Source organism: Mauremys reevesii, linkage group 8, assembly GCF_016161935.1.
Source record: "Mauremys reevesii isolate NIE-2019 linkage group 8, ASM1616193v1, whole genome shotgun sequence".
Taxonomy (NCBI): Eukaryota; Metazoa; Chordata; order Testudines; family Geoemydidae; genus Mauremys; species Mauremys reevesii.
In genome coordinates this window covers 99,253,994-99,273,438 of record NC_052630.1, presented here as the reverse complement: position 1 = coordinate 99,273,438, position 19,445 = coordinate 99,253,994, and the positions used below count along the sequence as shown (strand labels likewise).

Sequence of the window (19,445 nt, the reverse complement as noted above, 5' to 3'; positions counted from 1 at the left end):
ATCTTACTTTTGGATAGCGAGCCAAGTAAGGCTTGAGTAGCCTTTCTGCTTCTTCAACGTTTCCTTTCCCTGTCCCTAGATTAGTTGAGTAAAACAATGCAAATTATTAAAAGGAACAGGAAACAATAGCCTCGAGTAATCATCATCTGGACAATAAATCAATTCTCCCATACAGCAGCGTTTAGGTCCAAACATAGGCCCTCATCCTGCACCACTTCAGACAGATCAGAAGAGGGCACCAAGAAGTCGTGCTTACATGGAGGCACCATAAAGGCAAACTGATTCTGTGCTGGCAGAAATCTCCATGCAGCATTGCTCCCTCCCGCCCCACTGCCTGGGATCCTCCATTCTGTGCAAGACAGAAAAAGAGAAAGAAAGTGAAAGGGGGCAGGATCAGATACTGACTGCCCATTGCTTGGCTTCTGAATGGCCACGGGGACACCCCCCCATTTCCTAACGTCATGGCAACTTTTTAAAACATAGAACCATAAAGACTGGCATTGGAATAGGCCAGGTTTTTACTGGGCCACACCGCATGGCTTTTGCAGTTGCAAAGGGCTATGAGACCAGAGCTGAGGTATCCAATGACATTTTTTCAGGTACGTTTAGCAATTATTCTAAAAGCTGGTGGTACATTTGCCTAGGCCTAGAGTGCTTTAGGAGTAGGCCATGAGTGAAAGCATCGTTTTAATGGGAAATACGTCACCCCAAGAAGACAGGAGTGACAAATTTACATGAAAACAGGATTTAGCCAATCTTTTTACAAGGATTTTTTTTTTTTAAACACACTTCCAAAACAGCTCACTTGGCCACAGGAAGTATAACTTGTTCTTGTGACCTCTTCTTATGGCAACACTCCAGCTATCCCCTCAGGTCCCCCTCCCAAATGTCCGACACAAGCCTCCATCTTGAAGAACAAAGCCCTTTCCACAGTGATGACAGTTATTGCAAAAATCAACCACCACAAATTATCCAACTCCGTCCAGTCCAGGTTTGAATGAACAATTCACCAACAGGTTTGCAATTTAACCACGTCTTCCCCTTGTTTCCTAGCAATAACTGATCATACGGAAGGACTATTACAGGGCTACTGAGAATAATCCTACCTAACACAAAGGTCATGAAGGTATGATAGCACAGCAGCAGCATGGTACATAGCACCGACCTAAAGCTGTACATCAATGCTCCCTCCTGAAGCTGCAACAGACCATACTCCTGTGTAAAAATTAGAGAAGGAAGACAAAGTCTTGTAAAGCAATTACAGTGCTATTTTGCTATTAACTTCTATAGTCTCATTTGTAGCTATGCTGGTAGCTCAAACACATGGACTGCACTGTAGATCTACAGAGGTGATATAAATTGTGCATGTAGTTATTAGAGGAGAACACACGGTAATAGTTTCCAATGGAGTTATCACTTGACTTTTGCAAAATATCATGTGGCAGAGCCGAGATTCAGATAATTGTGCAGTTGAGAGTGCAACAGTGCTTACGAGTTACCAGTATCATCCCACAGAGCTAACATCATTCCTGAAAAATAAAATACACAGAATTTTGTAGTACCTACGCAACTGACACGTTGCCACTATGCAATGCATCTAGGCACGTGGTACAGTGGTGACATGAATAGTTACTGTTACTGTAATATATATGATTTAGCCAAACAAGTTATTGGACTCAATATAGATTAATGAGGTGAAATTTCATGACCTATGATATGCAGGAAGTCAGACTAGAGGATCTAATTGTCCCTTCGGGCCTTAAACTCCATGAATCTATTAACACAGCATAATATATGGTAATGCTTTAGAATGGAGGACAGGAACACTGGCATACTGGAGACTAAGTCCACACAGTGACCTCCTACTTGACCTTCATTTAGTCTCCCTGTGCCTCAGGTTTGTTCATCTGTACTACGTATAACACTGTTCTGTTCCATTCAGGTTTTTCTACAATGCCTATTGTCACTGTGGTATTTGAGCACCGTAATACAGCTATATCTCAGAGACATTAAGGACACACTTAATGATAATAAAGTATGTGAGATGGTAGGGGAGAGAGAAAGAGAGAAAAGTATTTTAAAATTACTATTGCAGCACTTGCCTACAACAGCAATACCAGGAAATGACAGACTCAGGAGTGTTGCAAAAAAACTTCTTCCAAATTAACTCTTGCATTATTTCTTGCAAACCACTTCTTTCCTGTTTAAGATCCAATGCAAGAACTAACAGATGGTTCATGAAGAATGTATATCTAGTGGACCTAGGTTGCTTATAGAAAGACACTGTGTACCTCCAAGGGGTCTTCAGGACCAAAAGCACAAGTCGCTACCACTTGAGCTAAAGAAGTAACTCCATAAATTGTCAGTAAAAAGCTGGTCTGTTCTCACTGAGTCAGGTCAGCCGCTAAGGGAAACCAGATCATACCCACTAAGAGAGCATGTTATTACTGATGTTGTGCACACTCACACTATCCCCTGCAGGAGAAGCAGCACATCACAACTACAACTTGTTTGACAGCCATCAACTCAGAAACAGTGAGAATGTGTTCCCAAACAAAATCCATCTTGGGGAATGTGGCTACTGTGCAAGATACGCAGCTGTCCAGGCAATAGATTGTTTTTAAATATAGATCAGTTTAATCATATTCCCCAAATAGCTAAACAACACATTAAACACAGGACAACATGGCAAATGTTATGTCCCTATGGTATGTGGGGCATAGAACATTCAATACCCTATTAATTCCCTACCAAGTCTGCAAAATAAAAGAGACATCTAATATCCAAGTAGTTACATTCTAGCTGCTAGCCATCCGAATGCAATTCGAGATTCCCCAGATGCGCAGAGACCATGCAATGTGGGGAGGACAAGGGCAGCATTCAGAAACCTCCGAACGGCTTATTCCTATTTCAGCTGGGAGTTTAACTGAACTACATCTGCTTCCCTGAAGTGAAACTACTTGAACAACTGGGGACCCGAGAGAGGGCTCTGTGTAGCTCGAAAACTTGTCCCTTCCACCAACAGACACTGATCCAATAGAAGATATTATCTCCCCTACCTTGTGTGTGTCAGATCCTGAGACCAACATGGCTACAACAAAAGCTTCAAACAACTTTTTAAATCACATTTTTTTAATTAAGGGTCTTTACAAAGAAAGCAAAACACAGAGTTGCCTTTCTTGTCTCATGGCTTGGCCATGTCACCACAAGCTTATCAAACAGGATGGATATTACCATTAGCTTATCTACATAACCGATTAATTACATTGGGCACAAAGCAGACAGAGCACTTGAATGTGTTATGAAAGATCACTTTGGAGTTAACTTTGGCTTAGTGTTTGCAGAAGAGCAGAAAATGCCAGATAAGAGGATTTCTAGTGGGGGAAATGGTAACTCAATTACAAATTAAGACATACGTCAAAACTGATACTCAGCACAACCGATTTGGCACAAATATCCTTCCAAGTTGACCCCATCAGTCTAATTTCCTGCCTTCTATGTCAATAATTCTGTCTTTTGACCCACAGCCAAACAGGCATACCCTCAGACACTAGAAATCCAACTGAAGGGAGCGGGGTGGAGGACATACTGGTTGATCTGTACCACCTGAGGATCCCACTACAAAGGGCAATTCTCTGGGGGCCAGAGCCACTGGCTTCAGGGCATCTTTGCATCAGAGGAGTGATACGAAGTTGCTCTAATGCAGCTTTGGATATGAATGTCTAGAAATGCAGTATTAATAACCGACAGTAAACAAACAGCCCTCCACACTACGAGTGAAACATTATCCCCTGAGTGTCCCAGAGAATTATGCATCTGATTTACGCGGTCAGATAGGACTGTGATTTTCTCAACGCGCTGGCCACATCTTCCTCTGTGTCTTGCACAGCACCAAGCATTCTGACAGAATTTAACAAACAATATCATCGTGTTACGGTCAAAACACAGCAGGATGCAAAATTCCTTCCCTCTTGAGTGCGACACCTTGAGTTACACATGCCTGTTCCCTCACCCCTCCTACCATCTCCTGTCCTCCTTTCTATGTCTCTCACCTTGAAATGTCACGTCTGTACTCCGAGGGGCAGCTTCCTCTTGCTGAGCTTTGGAAACCTGCCATGTGAAATGTGATTGCAAATGCAAGTTGCAATACTTCTCTCAGATCTGGGTTTATGACTCACAACCTTAAGCACAGCAAGATCTTTTAGATTAGTTGTACTGTCAAGGCGCACCCCACTTGAACTTTGGTCAATGGAATATTTAAATACTCCCCTTTCTTTTTAGAGTATTTGGAACATTTTTGCTCATGTTTATGGTAATCTAGATCATGCTTCAGCCTGCTCCCAACTATCTGAAACACTGGTGCAAGGAGAAGCCCACACAGAGCCACATGAGAAATCCCAGGGCCTGTCCACAATCAAGAACGAGAGATTGAATCCAAAAGGGTGAAAGTTTTCATATACAAGATGACTGTTTTGCCAAGTGTCTTTATAAAAGCATGCTGATCCTAGCATTGTAAGATTGGAAGGGACCTCGAGAGGTCATCTAGTCCAGTCCCCTGCGCTCAGGACAGGGCTAAGTATTATCTAGCGGCCCAGCAGTTATCAAACTTTAGCAACCTGAGAACCCCCGTTTTGAATGAAAATATTTCACAGCCCCAAGCCCTGCTCAGCCCCAAGCCCTGTCCCCACTCCACCCCGTTACCCAAGGCCCCATCCCTGCCCCACCTCTTTCCACCCCCTCCCCCCAGCATGCCCCTCCCCACTCCTCTCCCGCCCTCCCAGGGCCTCCTGCACACGGGGGAACAGCTGCTCTACAGCATGCAGGAGGCGTTTGGGGGCGGGGGAGTTGATCAGCAGGGCCCGTGGCCCCAGACATGATTCCGCCCCCTCCCCGCTCCTCCCCCTCTCTCCCAGCAGGAATTAACCATATCCTGGGCACTGGGACAATAGACAATTGACCTTTGGGTGGGTCTGCAGGAAGGGATCAAGACCCTATGAGTATGGCTGGTGAGTCTGCCACTACCAAACCTCCTTCCCCCACCCCACACTTTCCGAGTACGTGCCAGGCCAGTTATTCTTGGGCATCTACTTAGGAGAATTTAGATATATGTCATTGAAGTTAGTCGTTGCCATTAAAAGCATAGAGAAAAGAATGAATACATAATTGTATGCACTCTCTTTTAAACTGGGTTCCATGCAGGAACAGAATAAGGGATGTCAGGATGCTGTGATTATAGTATCTATTAAATTAGATAAATTCTCAACCTCCTTATTAAATTAACTCAATATCAACTACAAATAGCACTATTGCAATCCAATCAATAAACAGTAATAATCTCAATATTATACTTTGAACTGTTGCTTATCTTTCTTGTATTTTCCAATCATCATGTCCTCAATTTTAAAATATTTACAAAGTTGTTTTTTTGTTTTTTTTAAAAAGACCAAGAAAAAAATCCTTAAGCAGCAGTAACGTCAGCTCCAGTGATGAAAACCCTCCAATACTCACATTTCAAAGAATGTTAGAATGGTGGGATGGGGAATCAGATTCCGGCTGTAATGTATCAGCCACATTTATTACAATCTTATCAAATGGGTGATATTTACCTTGCTTCCAGAAAACCCAACAAACTCCAGTAATCGTAGAATCCTTGTTGGGAACATGGACAATGTCTGTGGAAAGAAACATAAATAAGCTGAGCAGTAACTGGAATTGGTATTCTCTTCTCTCTCAACCCCAGGATGTCTGATATGACCTTTCCAAACCCCAAAGGCAATCAATAAAATCATTAAAAGCCTAATTATCTAGCCCCAAGTCTTCTTGTGTAGATGTATATGCCTCTCAGCTATTTGTTGTATCTCATATATTCTCAAGGATTAAACGGAACTGTATCAGCCTCAGTATCACAGTAAATATGTAACCCCCTGTTTCCTAGGTAAAACTAACAGCAACTCCGGATAACACTGGTTGCTGCATTTTGCAGCACTTTAATGATTATGTTGATGGGAACTACAGAAATTGTGTTACACGGATCAGTTTTGGGAGTCCACTACACCAGTGGTCCCCAACCTTTTCCGTCTGGCGGGCGCCAGACGATGAGACACGGAGGACAGTGGCGGCGGACGAGCTTCCGCTGACAAGCAGCGTCATCCAGAGGCGTCACCGCCACAATGCCGCCGAATTTCGGTGGATGCTCGTCCGCCGGCCAGTACGCGGGCACACTTAGATGCCATGGCACACGCGGGCACCGCGTTGGGGACCCCTGCACTACACTGTTTCAAGAAACAGGTCCTTGTGTCAGAACAAAGCAACCAACCATGAATCTGATCATACAGACATTTACTGCTGGGTATAGTTCTTATTACTCTAAGTAATCTCATTGAACTCAGGATTAGGCCACCAGTTTGTAAAACAGGAAAACTGATACTACCCCTATATTAAAGTACTGTATACAAAAGCAACACACATTTGACAGGGATTCAGTTCTTGTTATGCAAGTGCCTGTATAGTAAATACTAACTCCTACAACTAAACAATGAAATGTTTACAGTAGCATTTGAACCAAGTAGGGTGTAAATCAATGAGATTTTCAAATATTTACATAATGGTGCTTTTGCTGTTAAACAATTGAAAGGCAAGTTTAAAACAGTCAGTGCTAAAAAAATAAAAATTATCCCCTTTTTTTAAAAAAAAGAGAAGGAATTATGTTCTGGGGAAAAAAGTGACAGAGAACCTCTGAGCTGCATTTATAAAGTATATCAAACTGGGGTCTCAGTATTATGATAGACAGTAAGGCAGTATTAATAGCAATAACCACCATTTTAGTTTGCATTCTTTCTTCTTATTGTTTTAATGGGAGGGAGAAACACTCAAAGAACACACTAAAAGAGATGCTGCAGAAATACTCAGCTATACTTTAAGAAGTATGAGAACAATTCATGCATAATCAGATAGAAACTGAGTCACAGCAGACTCAATCTGATGATAGTCACAGTTTACGTAAAGTTTACATAAAGCTTTTCTGAGCATGGGGCTGAACTCACGCAGAATCAAAATCAGACCTGCACACGAACTATCTGGTGCTCCTGCTTCTGGCCAGCTTAGAAATCATCTTCGCATCCCAAAGCATCTTTACAGACAAGGGGAGCAATACAGCATTGCTATTTATTCCTGTCCTTAGCTTGTTCCTCCATTAAGTGCCACCTGGTCATGTTGCTGCATACGATCCTGCCATCTAGTCGTTAGCCAGCCTCTAGGTCTGACTGACCTTTGCTGATTTTGCATTATTTTCCTTGGCATCCTATCATCTGTTTCCCTTCTGCAGTGTCCCCCCCATTGTAATCTTTTAGATTATAGCCAAACCCCTTGATCTCAGATCCTTCTCTCCTTCTAACTTCATTTGTCTTAAAATCACTCCCCTTCCAAAGAACTCTCTCTCTACTGTCTCCTGCCTTCTGATGTCTGTTACCCCAACCTAGAAGTGTTGCACTAAATATTATGGAATAACATGCTATGAATTAACTGAATCTAGCAGAAAAGAAATTCTGATTTCAACTCTGGGCAGACAGGACTCGCTTAGCCACTGTCTAGGAGAAGGAACATTCGGATTTCAAATCTGAGCAGTGGACTAGGGTGAAAGTGCTGATGCTTCTTCCTATCATGCCAGCAGGCTATGGCATTCCCAGGAGCTGGACAGGGTGGATTGGCCTATCAAGCCATTACATCCAAATCTTACTTGTTACTGTTTAAACAAATACTACCAGTAAAAGCATCCTCTCTCTCACAGCATACTGGTACTTTCACATCTGATGTGGGATGAAACCAAGGCGTAGAAAAAGTGCACAAAAATAATCAGACACCTACATACCAACCTCCCCTCACTGCCCACCTCCGCCCCTCCAAAAAAGTCAATTGAAGCTTATGAGCTTTGAAAATAGTTCAGATTAGGTTCTGGTTAGTTCTCATTTTAGTCAAACTGATTTGCCATCCCTAGCTGGGAGAAGTGGCAGTGACTGGGGATGGTGTCTTTTGCCTGCAGGATTCCATATCAAAGGCAGCGTACTTCAGTTCAATCACAGAGGGGTCTCAGACACACCTTCTGTAAGCTTTAGGTATTATAAACATGCAGGGAGCTCTCAGGTGAAGATTGAGCTGTGATCAGCTCTTTCCACAGTCGAACTACTGATCACAGCTCAGGTTACTCAAGTGGCCCAGCATGCTACTTTGTCCTGACCACGGCGGGTGCTAATGTAGGCCCAAATCCTACAATGAATGTTGTACGGGCAGACGCTTGCACTCATGCAGAGACTCCTTGAAGTCAGCTGAGCTCCATGCAAATGCAGAGGAGTGCTTGCACACAGTGAACTCTAGGACCGTGGCCATAGCAGTTCATCTCTATTTCTCTTTTATGTGTAGTATGTTCACCCTTGATCTTTCTTAGGCTAGGTCTACACTGGGGAGGGGAGAGTCGACCTAAGATACGCAACTTCAGCTGTGCGATTTAGGTCGATTTACCTGGCCGTGAGGATGGCAGCAAGTCGACCGCTGCCGCTCCCCCGTCGACTCCGCTTCCGCCTCTCGCACACAGTGGAGTTCCGGAGTCAACGGAAGAGCGATCGGGGACCGATTTTATCTTGTCTGCTCTAGACGTGATAAATCGATCCCCGATAGATCGATCACTACCCGCCAATCCGGCGGGTAGTGTAGACATACCCTTAATCATGTTAATATCTGCAGATGCTGTAAACCAGCAGAGGGCCAGACGCAGCAAATACTTGCACTTCTAACTTCAAACGTGAGCGGTTCCATTAAACTCAGTAGAACGCAGGTGTTTAAGTTAAGCATGGAAGTGTTTACAGCAGTGGGGCCTTAGTGAAGACTTCTTTTACATACCAGGTTGAAAGCTCCAACGCCAAGCTTTACACCTCCTTCAAAATGGAGATAGTTCTTTCCTTTAACATAGTTTGGAGACTGTATAAGACTGTCCAGTTCCCTAAGAATACAGAAGATAATATTACAGAATACATGGATAACCAGGTAAATACTTAGCCCAATTCAGTACGAAATATAACAATTATAGTCATAACTCTGAAGTCTCACCTAATCTAGATAGACGAAAGTAGCCAGAAGCTATTGTTAACCATGGAAGTGGTAAAAGGTCTCATTTCTCTTTCCTATTCATTTGTACAGTAGAGAACAGCTTCCTTCCACACGTGCAAAACTTTAACAAACCAGGTGTCTAAGCAAGCATGCCATGATTGAACATGTGATGGGCAAATTCTTTACCATCCAAACAACAGGAATATACTGGGATTTTTGTGTAAATGAACTAAGGAGAACATCTCTTGTATTTGCAAAAATGAAGAGATGCCAGCTTGGTAGACTTACATGGTCGTCTTTTGAATGATGGACCTATGAACTTGCACTCTACTGTTCTGAGTGCTTTAAAAAGGAGAATTCCATATACCTTTAACATTTCTAGGAGAGCCGTCTGCACTATTGTGTGGCAGGATGATGCAGCATATTACAGAGGACACACCGAGCTCTGTGAGTGACTTTGCTTTTGTTCTTATTTGCCTGGCTGTTTTTTCCATAATCTAAAAGAAGTTATTCAGGCGGAAAGCAAAAGGCAGCATGTGTGTAGAACAGTAGAGAGGAAACAAGTTGTCTGACAAGGTGAAAGCTACTCAAGATGTTTTTGTTTGATTGGTTTTTGGACTGAGGGAGGAGGTTGGATATAAACAGCATCTGTATGTGGATGTGGTTTGCTTGCTAGCCACCAATCAGTATTAAATCCATGTTCTCTAGGAGTGAACTGAGGGGGACCACGTATCCCAATCTGCATGGGTTGGATTTTGAAGATAATTATTATAGCTTACACAATGTGCCTAAGTAAATAAATAATAACAATGCTAATTCTGAGAGACACCCCCTCCCACCAGAGTCTTTTTACTGCAGAAGGGCAACTGGTATGATGATAATACAATAATTCAGGCCTACTTACCTATATGTCTGATAACTGTTCCTGACTTTGATGCCTCCTTTGATGAAACTAACCATGTTCTCATCCTGGTGGAAGGGAAATACATTAGCACTGAGCAATTTAAAATGCATTTGCTTTCTGGAAATTAATAGATGTGAGTAAAACAATTTAAGATGAATCAGACAGGATGAGTCTCTATGGAGCAGTAAATAGCTAAGACTTAGAATTTCTTTTCTCATTTTTGTTGTTTTTAACTGTCCTCTAAAATATCAATTTTTTTTCATGCTTTCTGTGATTAGTTGCTTTAACTCTGAGCTGTGGATCTTTAGTCCACATTAATGACCACAGGAATAGAGCCATATTGTCCCTTTTTGCTGTTAGCAAAAAGTGGCACCTATAGTACAGACACCTGTAGCTGTTTTAAAAGAATGCAAAGAGCTTTGAACCATTTGTCCTTCAGCACAGTTAAGATTCAGACATTCCCTGGCTCAGCACCATCTACAAACAGCTGACTGCCTGCACAAGATCCCGCAGGATGTAATTTGGGTTCATGAAAAACACAAGATACGTTGGATGTGCTCTCTTTTTGCTACTGAGTGTTTAATGTGGTAGTAGTCTTCACACTACCCCGCCCATATCGGTAGTAATCGATTTTTTCGGCGTATATATCATATCTCTCTCTAGGGCGATATATCGAACTCCCGAACTCTGCCCCGTCTCCTCCTCCACCAACCCACCACCGCGAACGGCGGGCAGGGAGTCGACGGCGGGCCGCGCCGCGTGCGGAGGCGCGTGGGACGGCATAAATAAGTCGAACTACTACTCTTCACTTCAGCTACGCTATTAGCGTAAGTGAAACAATCCACCACCACACCCCCCCACACCCCACTGTAAATAGCCAGCAAAAAGCAAAAAATGCATAAAAAATGCTCAGCTATTGCATTACAAAAACATAAAACATATGAAATAAATATGATAAAAAGATAGGGGGGCTGGGGGCAGGGGGGCACAGGCAGGGCAGCCTTGGCAGGTGGCAGGGCAGGGCACATCTCATCCATCTCTCATCATCATCTCATCTTTTGCTTTTTTTTTTTTTTTTTTTTTTTTTTTTTTTTTGTGTGGTTTTTTTTTTTTTTTTTTTTTTTTTTTATAACTTTATTGTTTTTTTTTTTTTTTTTTTGTTCTTTCAGTGTGCCACTGGAGGGGTGGTGATGAGCGGGGGAGCGCCCCGCTGGCGCTGGGCTGGTGCCCTCCATCGCCCCAGCCAGTGCCCAGTCTGCAGAAGCCCGGCAGCCCGCGTCCTTCCCTCCTGCCGACTTTTGCCTCACCTGCAGGCGGGCGAGGGCCGAAGTGCAGCAGCAGCGAGCCTGGAAGGCTCTCCCTCTCAGCTCTCTCTCTCTCCCAGCTCAGCGCAGGCCGCCACACAGCCCAGAAAGCCCAGCAGCCAGCCAGCACGGCCACCCAGCACAGCCGGCCCAGCAGCCAGGCAGCGTAGCACCAGTTTGGGGGTTTTTTTTGTTTTTTGGTGGGTTTTGGTTTTCTGTTTGTTTTTTTTTTGTTTTTTTTTTTTTTTTTTTTTTTTTTTTTTTTAAAAAAAGCCAGAGAAAAAGTTTTGAGTTAAAAATTATGACTCAGAAGATGAGATTCATTTTTGATTTAACATTCTTAGTCATTTCTTTTCTTCCTCATTCATAATGGGCAGTGCACCACCTGTTGGATGCAGGCAGGGGCAGGATGTTGCCTTGCCCTCAGGACTCAGGCCAGCACCTGCCCCTGCAAAAATAAAAAAATGAAAAAAAAATAACAAAAAAAAAAAAAAAAAAAAATTAATTTGTTAATCCTTTAGTGAAAAAAATTCATTTATACACATTGTATTCCAGTCATTTACCAGATACTTACAGGTGGAAGAAATAGGAGAAGAAAATCTGCTAAAAGAAAAATTCATCAGAAATTCAAATTTCTGCTTTCAATCTCTTCAAACCACATTCATCATTAGAAAAAATAATGAAAGAGAATCAAAGAGTGGGTGGGGAGGATAATAAGTTATAATAGAATTATTAGAATACTAGTCAATAAATGGAAATTATCTCCCTTGTCCCACCCTTAAAAGCAAGAATTTTGTAATTTAAGGAGCCAGTCCAGTAGGGAACCTTTCCTGCAATTTGCAAAAACTGTACAGGAAAACAACTTATTTTGCTTAAACTGCAAAACTAACTTTGCTCATGCACTTGCACTTTAGGGGTAGTTAAATAGTATTAGAGTGCTAGCAGCCCACTGCTGCAGGTCTGCTATCTTGTCTGCTGCAACTTTGAAGGTGAAAGGAAGAGATATCTTTAGAAACTCTGAACTCTGTGTGTGTCCTCAATATCTTTTAGAATAGAGAAATTTATGTCTCAACAATGTCCCAACCTTGAAAAAAAATCCAAAATTTTATTTTTCAGGAAAATCGAAAGAATTTGAATAGCACTGAAAAGTTTCTGGTGCAGTAGCATTTTTTCAGAGCAATTAGCATTGTGCTCTTGTACAGATAGAGAAACTAATTCCAAAACCTGTCTTTCAGAGGCAAGAGGCATTTGAAAAAGCCAGACCAGAGCTTGTCTATTCTGTAGGATGTCTGTTGTTCTCAATAAGATCCTCTGAGTTGGAGGGGATGTGATATAATAAGTAATAAATGGGATATTAATCATATACAGGTGAAGGATCTTGAAAGGTCAAGGTCATCAAGTTGCCCCCCCCTATCCCCCAGCCTTTTGGCAGGACTCTCTTTGCCCTCTCAAGCCTCCCAGCCTCTCAAAACCACAACTCTGGGTGCCTGGGTTGCTCAAACCACTTCTCTAACCCCCCTCCCCCCCTCTAAAGAATGTTGCTGTTCTGTGTTTCTACTTTTCTTGAGGTGCTCTCCCTTTTCTCCGATCAACCATTCTGCAGCTGCTAGTGCTGTAGTAGCAACAGAATTGTATGTGTTGTTGTGTTGTCTCATCAGGCTCATGGTGGAATCTGAAGCACTGAATCTAATTCTTAAAATTTGCTGAGAGAAAGATTTGAGAAGATGTGAGAGAAGCAACAATAATGATACAAGGTTTAGAAAACAAGAGAGAAAAGGAAACCTATGAGAAAGGTTAATAAAGGGTCCTGAACTAGACATGTTGAGAAAAGAAATAAGAAGTTTTCACTGAGGCTGGTACAAAGATGATGGATGCAAAGGGCTGCTACAAAAATCACAATGTGAAATGGTAAGTCCATATCCAGTGAAAATAGGACTGTAGGGGTAGACTGGTCTGGAGAATCCTTTCCAAGGGAGAGTAAAAGTGGATGAGAGGATTTGAAGTACAGTTTGGGTTTCACTGTGGTCTGTCAGAGATGTTTACTTGGTCCTGGTCCAGCTGGTCCACAGGGCCCTCTTTTTCTATTATTTCCATTCTTATAATTCTAATTGATTATATTTGTATTTATGTAACATCTTTTCTGGGGGCAAAATAAAAAATAACAAATAAAATAAATAAAAAATAAATAAAATAAATAAAATAAATTCCCCAAAATTCTTCAAATTCAAGGAGTGAAACTTCCTGGTTGAGTTCTCTCTGGATATCAACATTTCTCAGTGAGACTAATGGAAAATCCCTGCTGAATTACACTTTCTCTTCCAATGCCCAGGCTGTAAGTGTAAGAGGTAAAGCACCTTCATTTAAGTTTTAAAACTAGTTTTAAAAGCGCTTTAGCATTGTCAGCGTAGACTAGCCCTGGGTCAGGAATAGAAATTAAGAACTGCAACTCTCATTCCCACCTGCTTTAACCACAGACTGAAGTTCAGCTGACAGCTGCTGATGTTAGCTCATGTGGCAAGCCCAGCTTTTATACTCTAAACAGAAGATACCAGAAGCTACACGGAGAAAGAGAGAGGCGATGCTTTTCCTCCCATAACACAAATCAGCACTGACTAGTAACAACAATCAGTGGAACGTCCAGGGGTGACAGCCCTTCAAGAACAACAACGAACAACCTTTTTAAAGCAGCAAAGAGTCCTGTGGCACCTTACAAACTAACAGACGTATTGGAGCATGAGCTTTCGTGGGTGAATACCCACTTTGTCAGATGCATGTAGTGGAAATTTCCAGAGGCAGGTATAAATATGCAAGCAAGAAACAGGCTAGAGATAACGAGGTTAGTTCAATCAGGGAGGATGGGGCCCTCTTCTAGCAGTTGAGGTGTGAAAACCAAGGGAGGAGAAACTGCTTTTTTAGTTGGCAAGCCATTCACCTTCTTTGTTTAATCCAGAGCTGATGGTGTCAAATTTACAGATGAACTGAAGCTCAGCAGTTTCTCTTTGAAGTCTGGTACTGAAGTTTTTTTGCTGCAGAATGGCTACCTTTAAATCTGCTATTGTGTGTCCACGGAAGTTGAAGTGTTCTCCTACAGGTTTTTGTATATTGCCATTCTTAATATCTGATTTGTGTCCATTTATCCTTTTACGTAGAGATTGTCCAGTTTGGCCGATGTACATAGAGGGGCATTGCTGGCATATGATGGCGTATATAACATTGGTGGACATGCAGGTGAATGAACCGGTGATGGTGTGGCTGGTCTGGTTAGGTCCTGTGATGGTGTCGCTGGTGTAGATACGTGGGCAGAGTTGGCATCGAGGTTAAAGTAGATTCATTACTTTGATTACTCATTGGATTTTGGGGGAAGCAGAGGAACAAGTTCCCCTGCATGATGCTGCTCCAATGACCTTTGTTTCTCTTCCATGCTATCCCACCCCCATTCATACACTTGCCACACTTACTGAAGTGACCTTCCACCCAGCCGAAGAACGTGAGGACAACTCCTTTCCAAGTACATCAACATCACCCCTACATCATGCAGAGAGGTGCTAGAGAGAGCTGAAAGGTGTTCCCGCCACACGGACTGCAGCTGCCTCCACAGCACTCTGAGACCAAGAAGTAAGGCCCATGTCTTATTCACTTAATTCCTACTAATTTCAATGGAAGTTAGGTGCCTAAATACACTGGAGCGGGGGTTCTCAAACTGGGGGTCGGGACTCCTCTGGGGCTTGGGAGGTTATTACATGGGGGGGGTGTCGCAAGCTGTCAGCCTCCACCCCAAACCCAGCTTTGCCTCCTGCATTTATAATGGTGTTAAATATATAAAAAAAGTGTTTTTAATTTATTAAGCGGGGGGAGGGGGGTCGCACTCAGAGGCTTGCTATGTGAAAGGGGTCCCCAGTACAATAGTTTGAGAACCACCGGAGGATGTGGGCCCAGAAACTTGGTCCAGTAGACTGGACCTGGGTCACTTGCATGGGTATATGAAAATGTGCATTTTAATGTCCCACATAAAGATTTCCATCTGTATACAACCGATTTCCAAAAACCTCCTGTTCCCCTCCTGCTTTCATGAAACAGCCATAATGGGTGGTACTGTACCTGCAGGAATGTGAGAGCCGCTCTCTGAAGCAAGCATTCAGCGTAGCAAATTTCTGCATGAATTTCCTCTAGTGTGAAAGGGTGCGGGTGGGAGAGGAAAAAGACACAATCAGACAACAGATGAATTAAAGAAGTAGTATTATACCCCCAAATAGGAAAACAGAATACAGTAAATGCAAAGGGTGAGAAAAACCTCAAAAAGAAAATCTGATCAGAGTTTGTTTCTTCCAGGTTGTTGAGTTAACCCCGAGTGATAGTGACACAAAATTGTTACCAAGTGGCTGCTCGGTGGGGGTCTCAGGCCAGATCTTGGCAGAGAGGGGTCTAGAATGCAATGGCTATCACCAGAAATTGTAGCAGTCTCAGCAGAGAAATAAGGATGAAGGCTCTATTCAATAAAGCAAGTACTTAATTTTAAGCATATAAATCATCTCATCCCTATCCACCGACGCATTTAAACTAAAGTGCTATACTGCATAGAGAAGAGATAAGTCACATGCTGAAGGTCAAGCATGTATTTAAGTCAGGGGTTCTCAAACTGGGGGTTGGGACCCCTCAGGGGGTCATGAGCTGTCAGCCTCCATCCCAAACCCCACTCTGCCTCCAGCATTTACAATGGTGTTAAATATATTAAAAAGTATTTTTAATTTATGGGGGGGGGGTCTCACTCCAAGGCTTGCTATGTGAAAAGGGTCCCCAGTACAAAAGTTTGAGAACCACTGATTTAAGTGCTTTGCTGAACAGGGCCCCAAATGGGCATGGAGACCAACCTATTGTCTCACCCTAGACGAGAGTTACCTCCGGGCCAAGGAGAGGCACTTTGGCAAGATGGCATAAGCCAGCCTGCTTTGCCCCACCTGAATTCCAATCCTGGTTCTGACACTCCTGTACGGAACAGGAATAGGTTTGTACGATTTATGAATTCTGTACGAGATTATGAACCCTGTGTGTCTATGTCAGGCTGCACACGGAATATGCAGCCTTTTGCCTTCTCTGTGCTGTTTGCCTCCATGTCGGGTTGAAAATTCCAAAGGCTGGTAGCAAAAGGACAACAACAGAAGATACCCATTCACTGGAAATCTATTCGCATTCGACAAAAGAATGATCCCCGCCCAGTAAAGCTAGGTTAGCAGGGGACAAGTCACTTCGGCATCAGCGTCGTCAGACAGGAGTTTGTGCTCATGTGGGGAACTGGCAAAGGTGTCACCTGACACAGGGCACTGGAGGCTTTTAAAAGGGTAGAGGCTAGTCTGCTTAGTGGCCAGCCATGTTCTCCAGTTCATGAGGGAGCGGCCACTCACCCATGTAACAGCCTGCATGAGGCAGGGAACACCCTCCCTGCCTGCCTTCCTAGAGCCACGGCTCCCAAGGGAAGGGTGAAATAGAAAGTGAGGGATATTGCCGTTTCAGACATTTATTATTTTGTATGATCTGTACTTGCCCATGTTTTACATGATTAAGGATAAAAGAGCATAAAGGTGTTAGACTTGGCAAAGTGCAGGTGTTGAGTGCTTCACCACCACTGCGTGCCCCTCAGGGAATTAAACTATAAATGAGCAGCTTCACATCTCTGGGGAGCAGTTCTGGGGGAGGGGTGTGTTTAAGTCTTGGGGAGTGTGACGGGTCAGCACTGAACTCAGAGAGGCTAAGCAGCTGGACAGCAGGTTCTGACACTCGGAGGTGGTGCCGGATAGAAGATCAGCACCCTGAGAGTGTGCCTAGGGACTCAGAGTGGGGCAGTGGCTAGACTCCATTCAGGCTCCAGGAGCTTGAAATACCCAGCGATCCAGCACAGCAGAGGTTTGGATTCCTAGCGGGTGGCCAGGAAGGGGCACTCACTAGAATCTGAGACAACCAGTCTTCGATTGATCATTTCGTTTCTGTGCCTCCGCTTCCCGCTCTGTATAATGAGGATAATGACACCAACTTGCCTCACGGGGGTGTTGTGAGAAGTGCTTTGAGAACAAAGTGCTATAACTGCTAAACACTATTGCTGTGAGGTTGCAGCAGCATCAAACATGAGCCAGCAAGACAGCAACACAAAGATGCTGCAAACACATCATATCCTCTGTCCTTTTCTCCCTGGGCCACAGGAGGCAAGACATTTCATTTGGGGGTGGGGTGTGTGTGTGTGAAAGGATAAAGAAAAAGGAGCTGGGGAAAAGGTGTGTGAACCACTCCTAGGCACTTCCCTCTATTCAGGGCCGTCATCCTGAGCACCAACTTCCAGGGGCGCCAGATCAACAGATGGGGGCGGGAAGGGACCACGTCACTCAGCAATTTTGTTTTGGGGGGTTTCATTTGTTTTGTTTCCCCCCCCCCCACTCAGCTGCTTGTGGGGCAGCCAAAAACATTTTCCGTCCTGAGAGGCAAAGCACAGAGGCCAGCCCTGCATCAATCAACAGATTAGCAGGGTGGCATTAGCGGGGATCTTGAGGGGAGAGCTTTATTTTGTGCCCCTCCCACCCCAGGCTGGAGGCTCTAACGATGCACAACAGCCACTGGACAGAGGATGGTCACACATGATAAAAACAGCAGTGGCTCCAGAATGAACATGTGGGCAGTGCCCACTTTAAGCTCTTGAACTAACCCCCCAGCAAATAGAATTAATACAAAGACAGAAAAGACCACATCTGAATGCGGGGGAACTGGATCTTACACAAGGGCCCAAAGATCTGAAATGCTGGTTTAGTTTTTGGAACTGGATCACTGAATACAACAATCTGACTTTAACTGAATGCATGGTCCAACATACCTAGCTCTACATTTAACGTTGGCTTGTCTCCCTACTGTATTTCCTTCAGAGATCACATTCAGCTTGTTTTATGCAGTATTACAGGGTTGACAACTCTTTAGATTTATTCATGAGTCCTGTGATATTTGGTGCAGGGATTTTAAGCCCAGGCTCCTGGAGTCGTGTGGGAATGTCAGGGTTTTTCGTTTCTTTTTCATTGAGTTTCTAGTGCTCGTGATTATAGAGAAAAGTCTGAAAACTTGATCTGAGTGCACTCTAAAGGCTCAGACACCACAAGACAGATAAGAATTCCCAATATTAATATTCTTTAGTAAATTTCATTATTTTTATGCCCATCTCATGATTTTTTGATACTTAACTCATGATTTTTACACATGTAGGGCTGGCAATACTGTAATTACTTTCCATCTCCCATCCTTTAGAGTGGATTCCTCTGACAGTCATGAGATCCTGTTCAGCAAATTATTAGCAGGTTAAACTATTTTGCGAGGGTCTGTCTACACTGACAAATACACACACGCACTCTTGCTTCCATGACCAAATACAATCCAAGTGACGGACAAGATCATGAGACAAAAATAATGTAGTATTATTTCCCTCCTAGATGTTGGGCAATAGTGCTAAGCTTTTTAATCACATGACCCTATCTCATTTAGTCCCATTGTGCGTCATGCCCTTGATGAGTTATTATAGTGCACTGTGTATGTGCACATTCAGTTTTTATTGTCAAGGAAATGACCGTTTTTTAATAAAGAGAGATCTAATAGAGCATTACATAGCCATTTAAATTTAATTACACAGTTACATGGATTGAGTTGCCCAGATGCAAACAAAGCTAGAAATTGTACATCGCTATGTGGAATTGGAATTACATTGTGTAATGAAACTGATGTCAGAGAACCAGCCCCTAGTGGGATTAGCAAATTTCAGATTTTATACATTTTCAATAAATGCATTCATAGGAGCAAACAGCCTCTCCTGGTCCCAAAAGAGCAGAAACCCTGCCCATCACTAAACCTCTCCAAGATTCATCCTGCACTATGCATATAAGAAAAGATTGTCTTTGCAGCATGTCTGGAGGTTAACAGGCTCAAGCAGAAGATTTGAGGGTCCCTCTCAATTAAATCAAGGCTGTTTCAGTTAGAGAATCTCCACTGATTCCCACTTTGGCAATATCACACACAGAAAGGCAATTTCTCCCAAAGGTGACACCCAACATCTTGAATTCCACCCAAAAGTCTACAGGCATCCAGTGGCAAGTGTCTGAAAAGATCCTAAACAACAC

At 43.2% G+C, this 19,445-nt stretch overlaps 1 protein-coding gene across 11 annotated transcripts in view; it reads right to left on the bottom strand.

Annotated features, from left to right (window-relative positions):
• TTC39A (tetratricopeptide repeat domain 39A) overlaps window positions 1–19,445 on the bottom strand; it is a 74,741-nt gene that overhangs the window by 21,639 nt on the left and 33,657 nt on the right. For all 11 annotated transcript variants that reach the window (XR_005583598.1, XR_005583597.1, XM_039484153.1 and 8 more), the window contains 6 exons: window positions 15,406–15,473; window positions 10,004–10,068; window positions 8,893–8,992; window positions 5,607–5,672; window positions 1,107–1,215; window positions 8–75 (listed from right to left, as the gene is read on the bottom strand). Coding sequence is in view for 9 of the 11 variants with exons in the window: in XM_039484153.1 (XP_039340087.1) it covers window positions 8–75; window positions 1,107–1,215; window positions 5,607–5,672; window positions 8,893–8,992; window positions 10,004–10,068; window positions 15,406–15,473 (476 nt within the window). In the remaining 2 variants the exon portion in view is untranslated. The remainder of the gene's footprint in view (window positions 1–7; window positions 76–1,106; window positions 1,216–5,606; window positions 5,673–8,892; window positions 8,993–10,003; window positions 10,069–15,405; window positions 15,474–19,445) is intronic.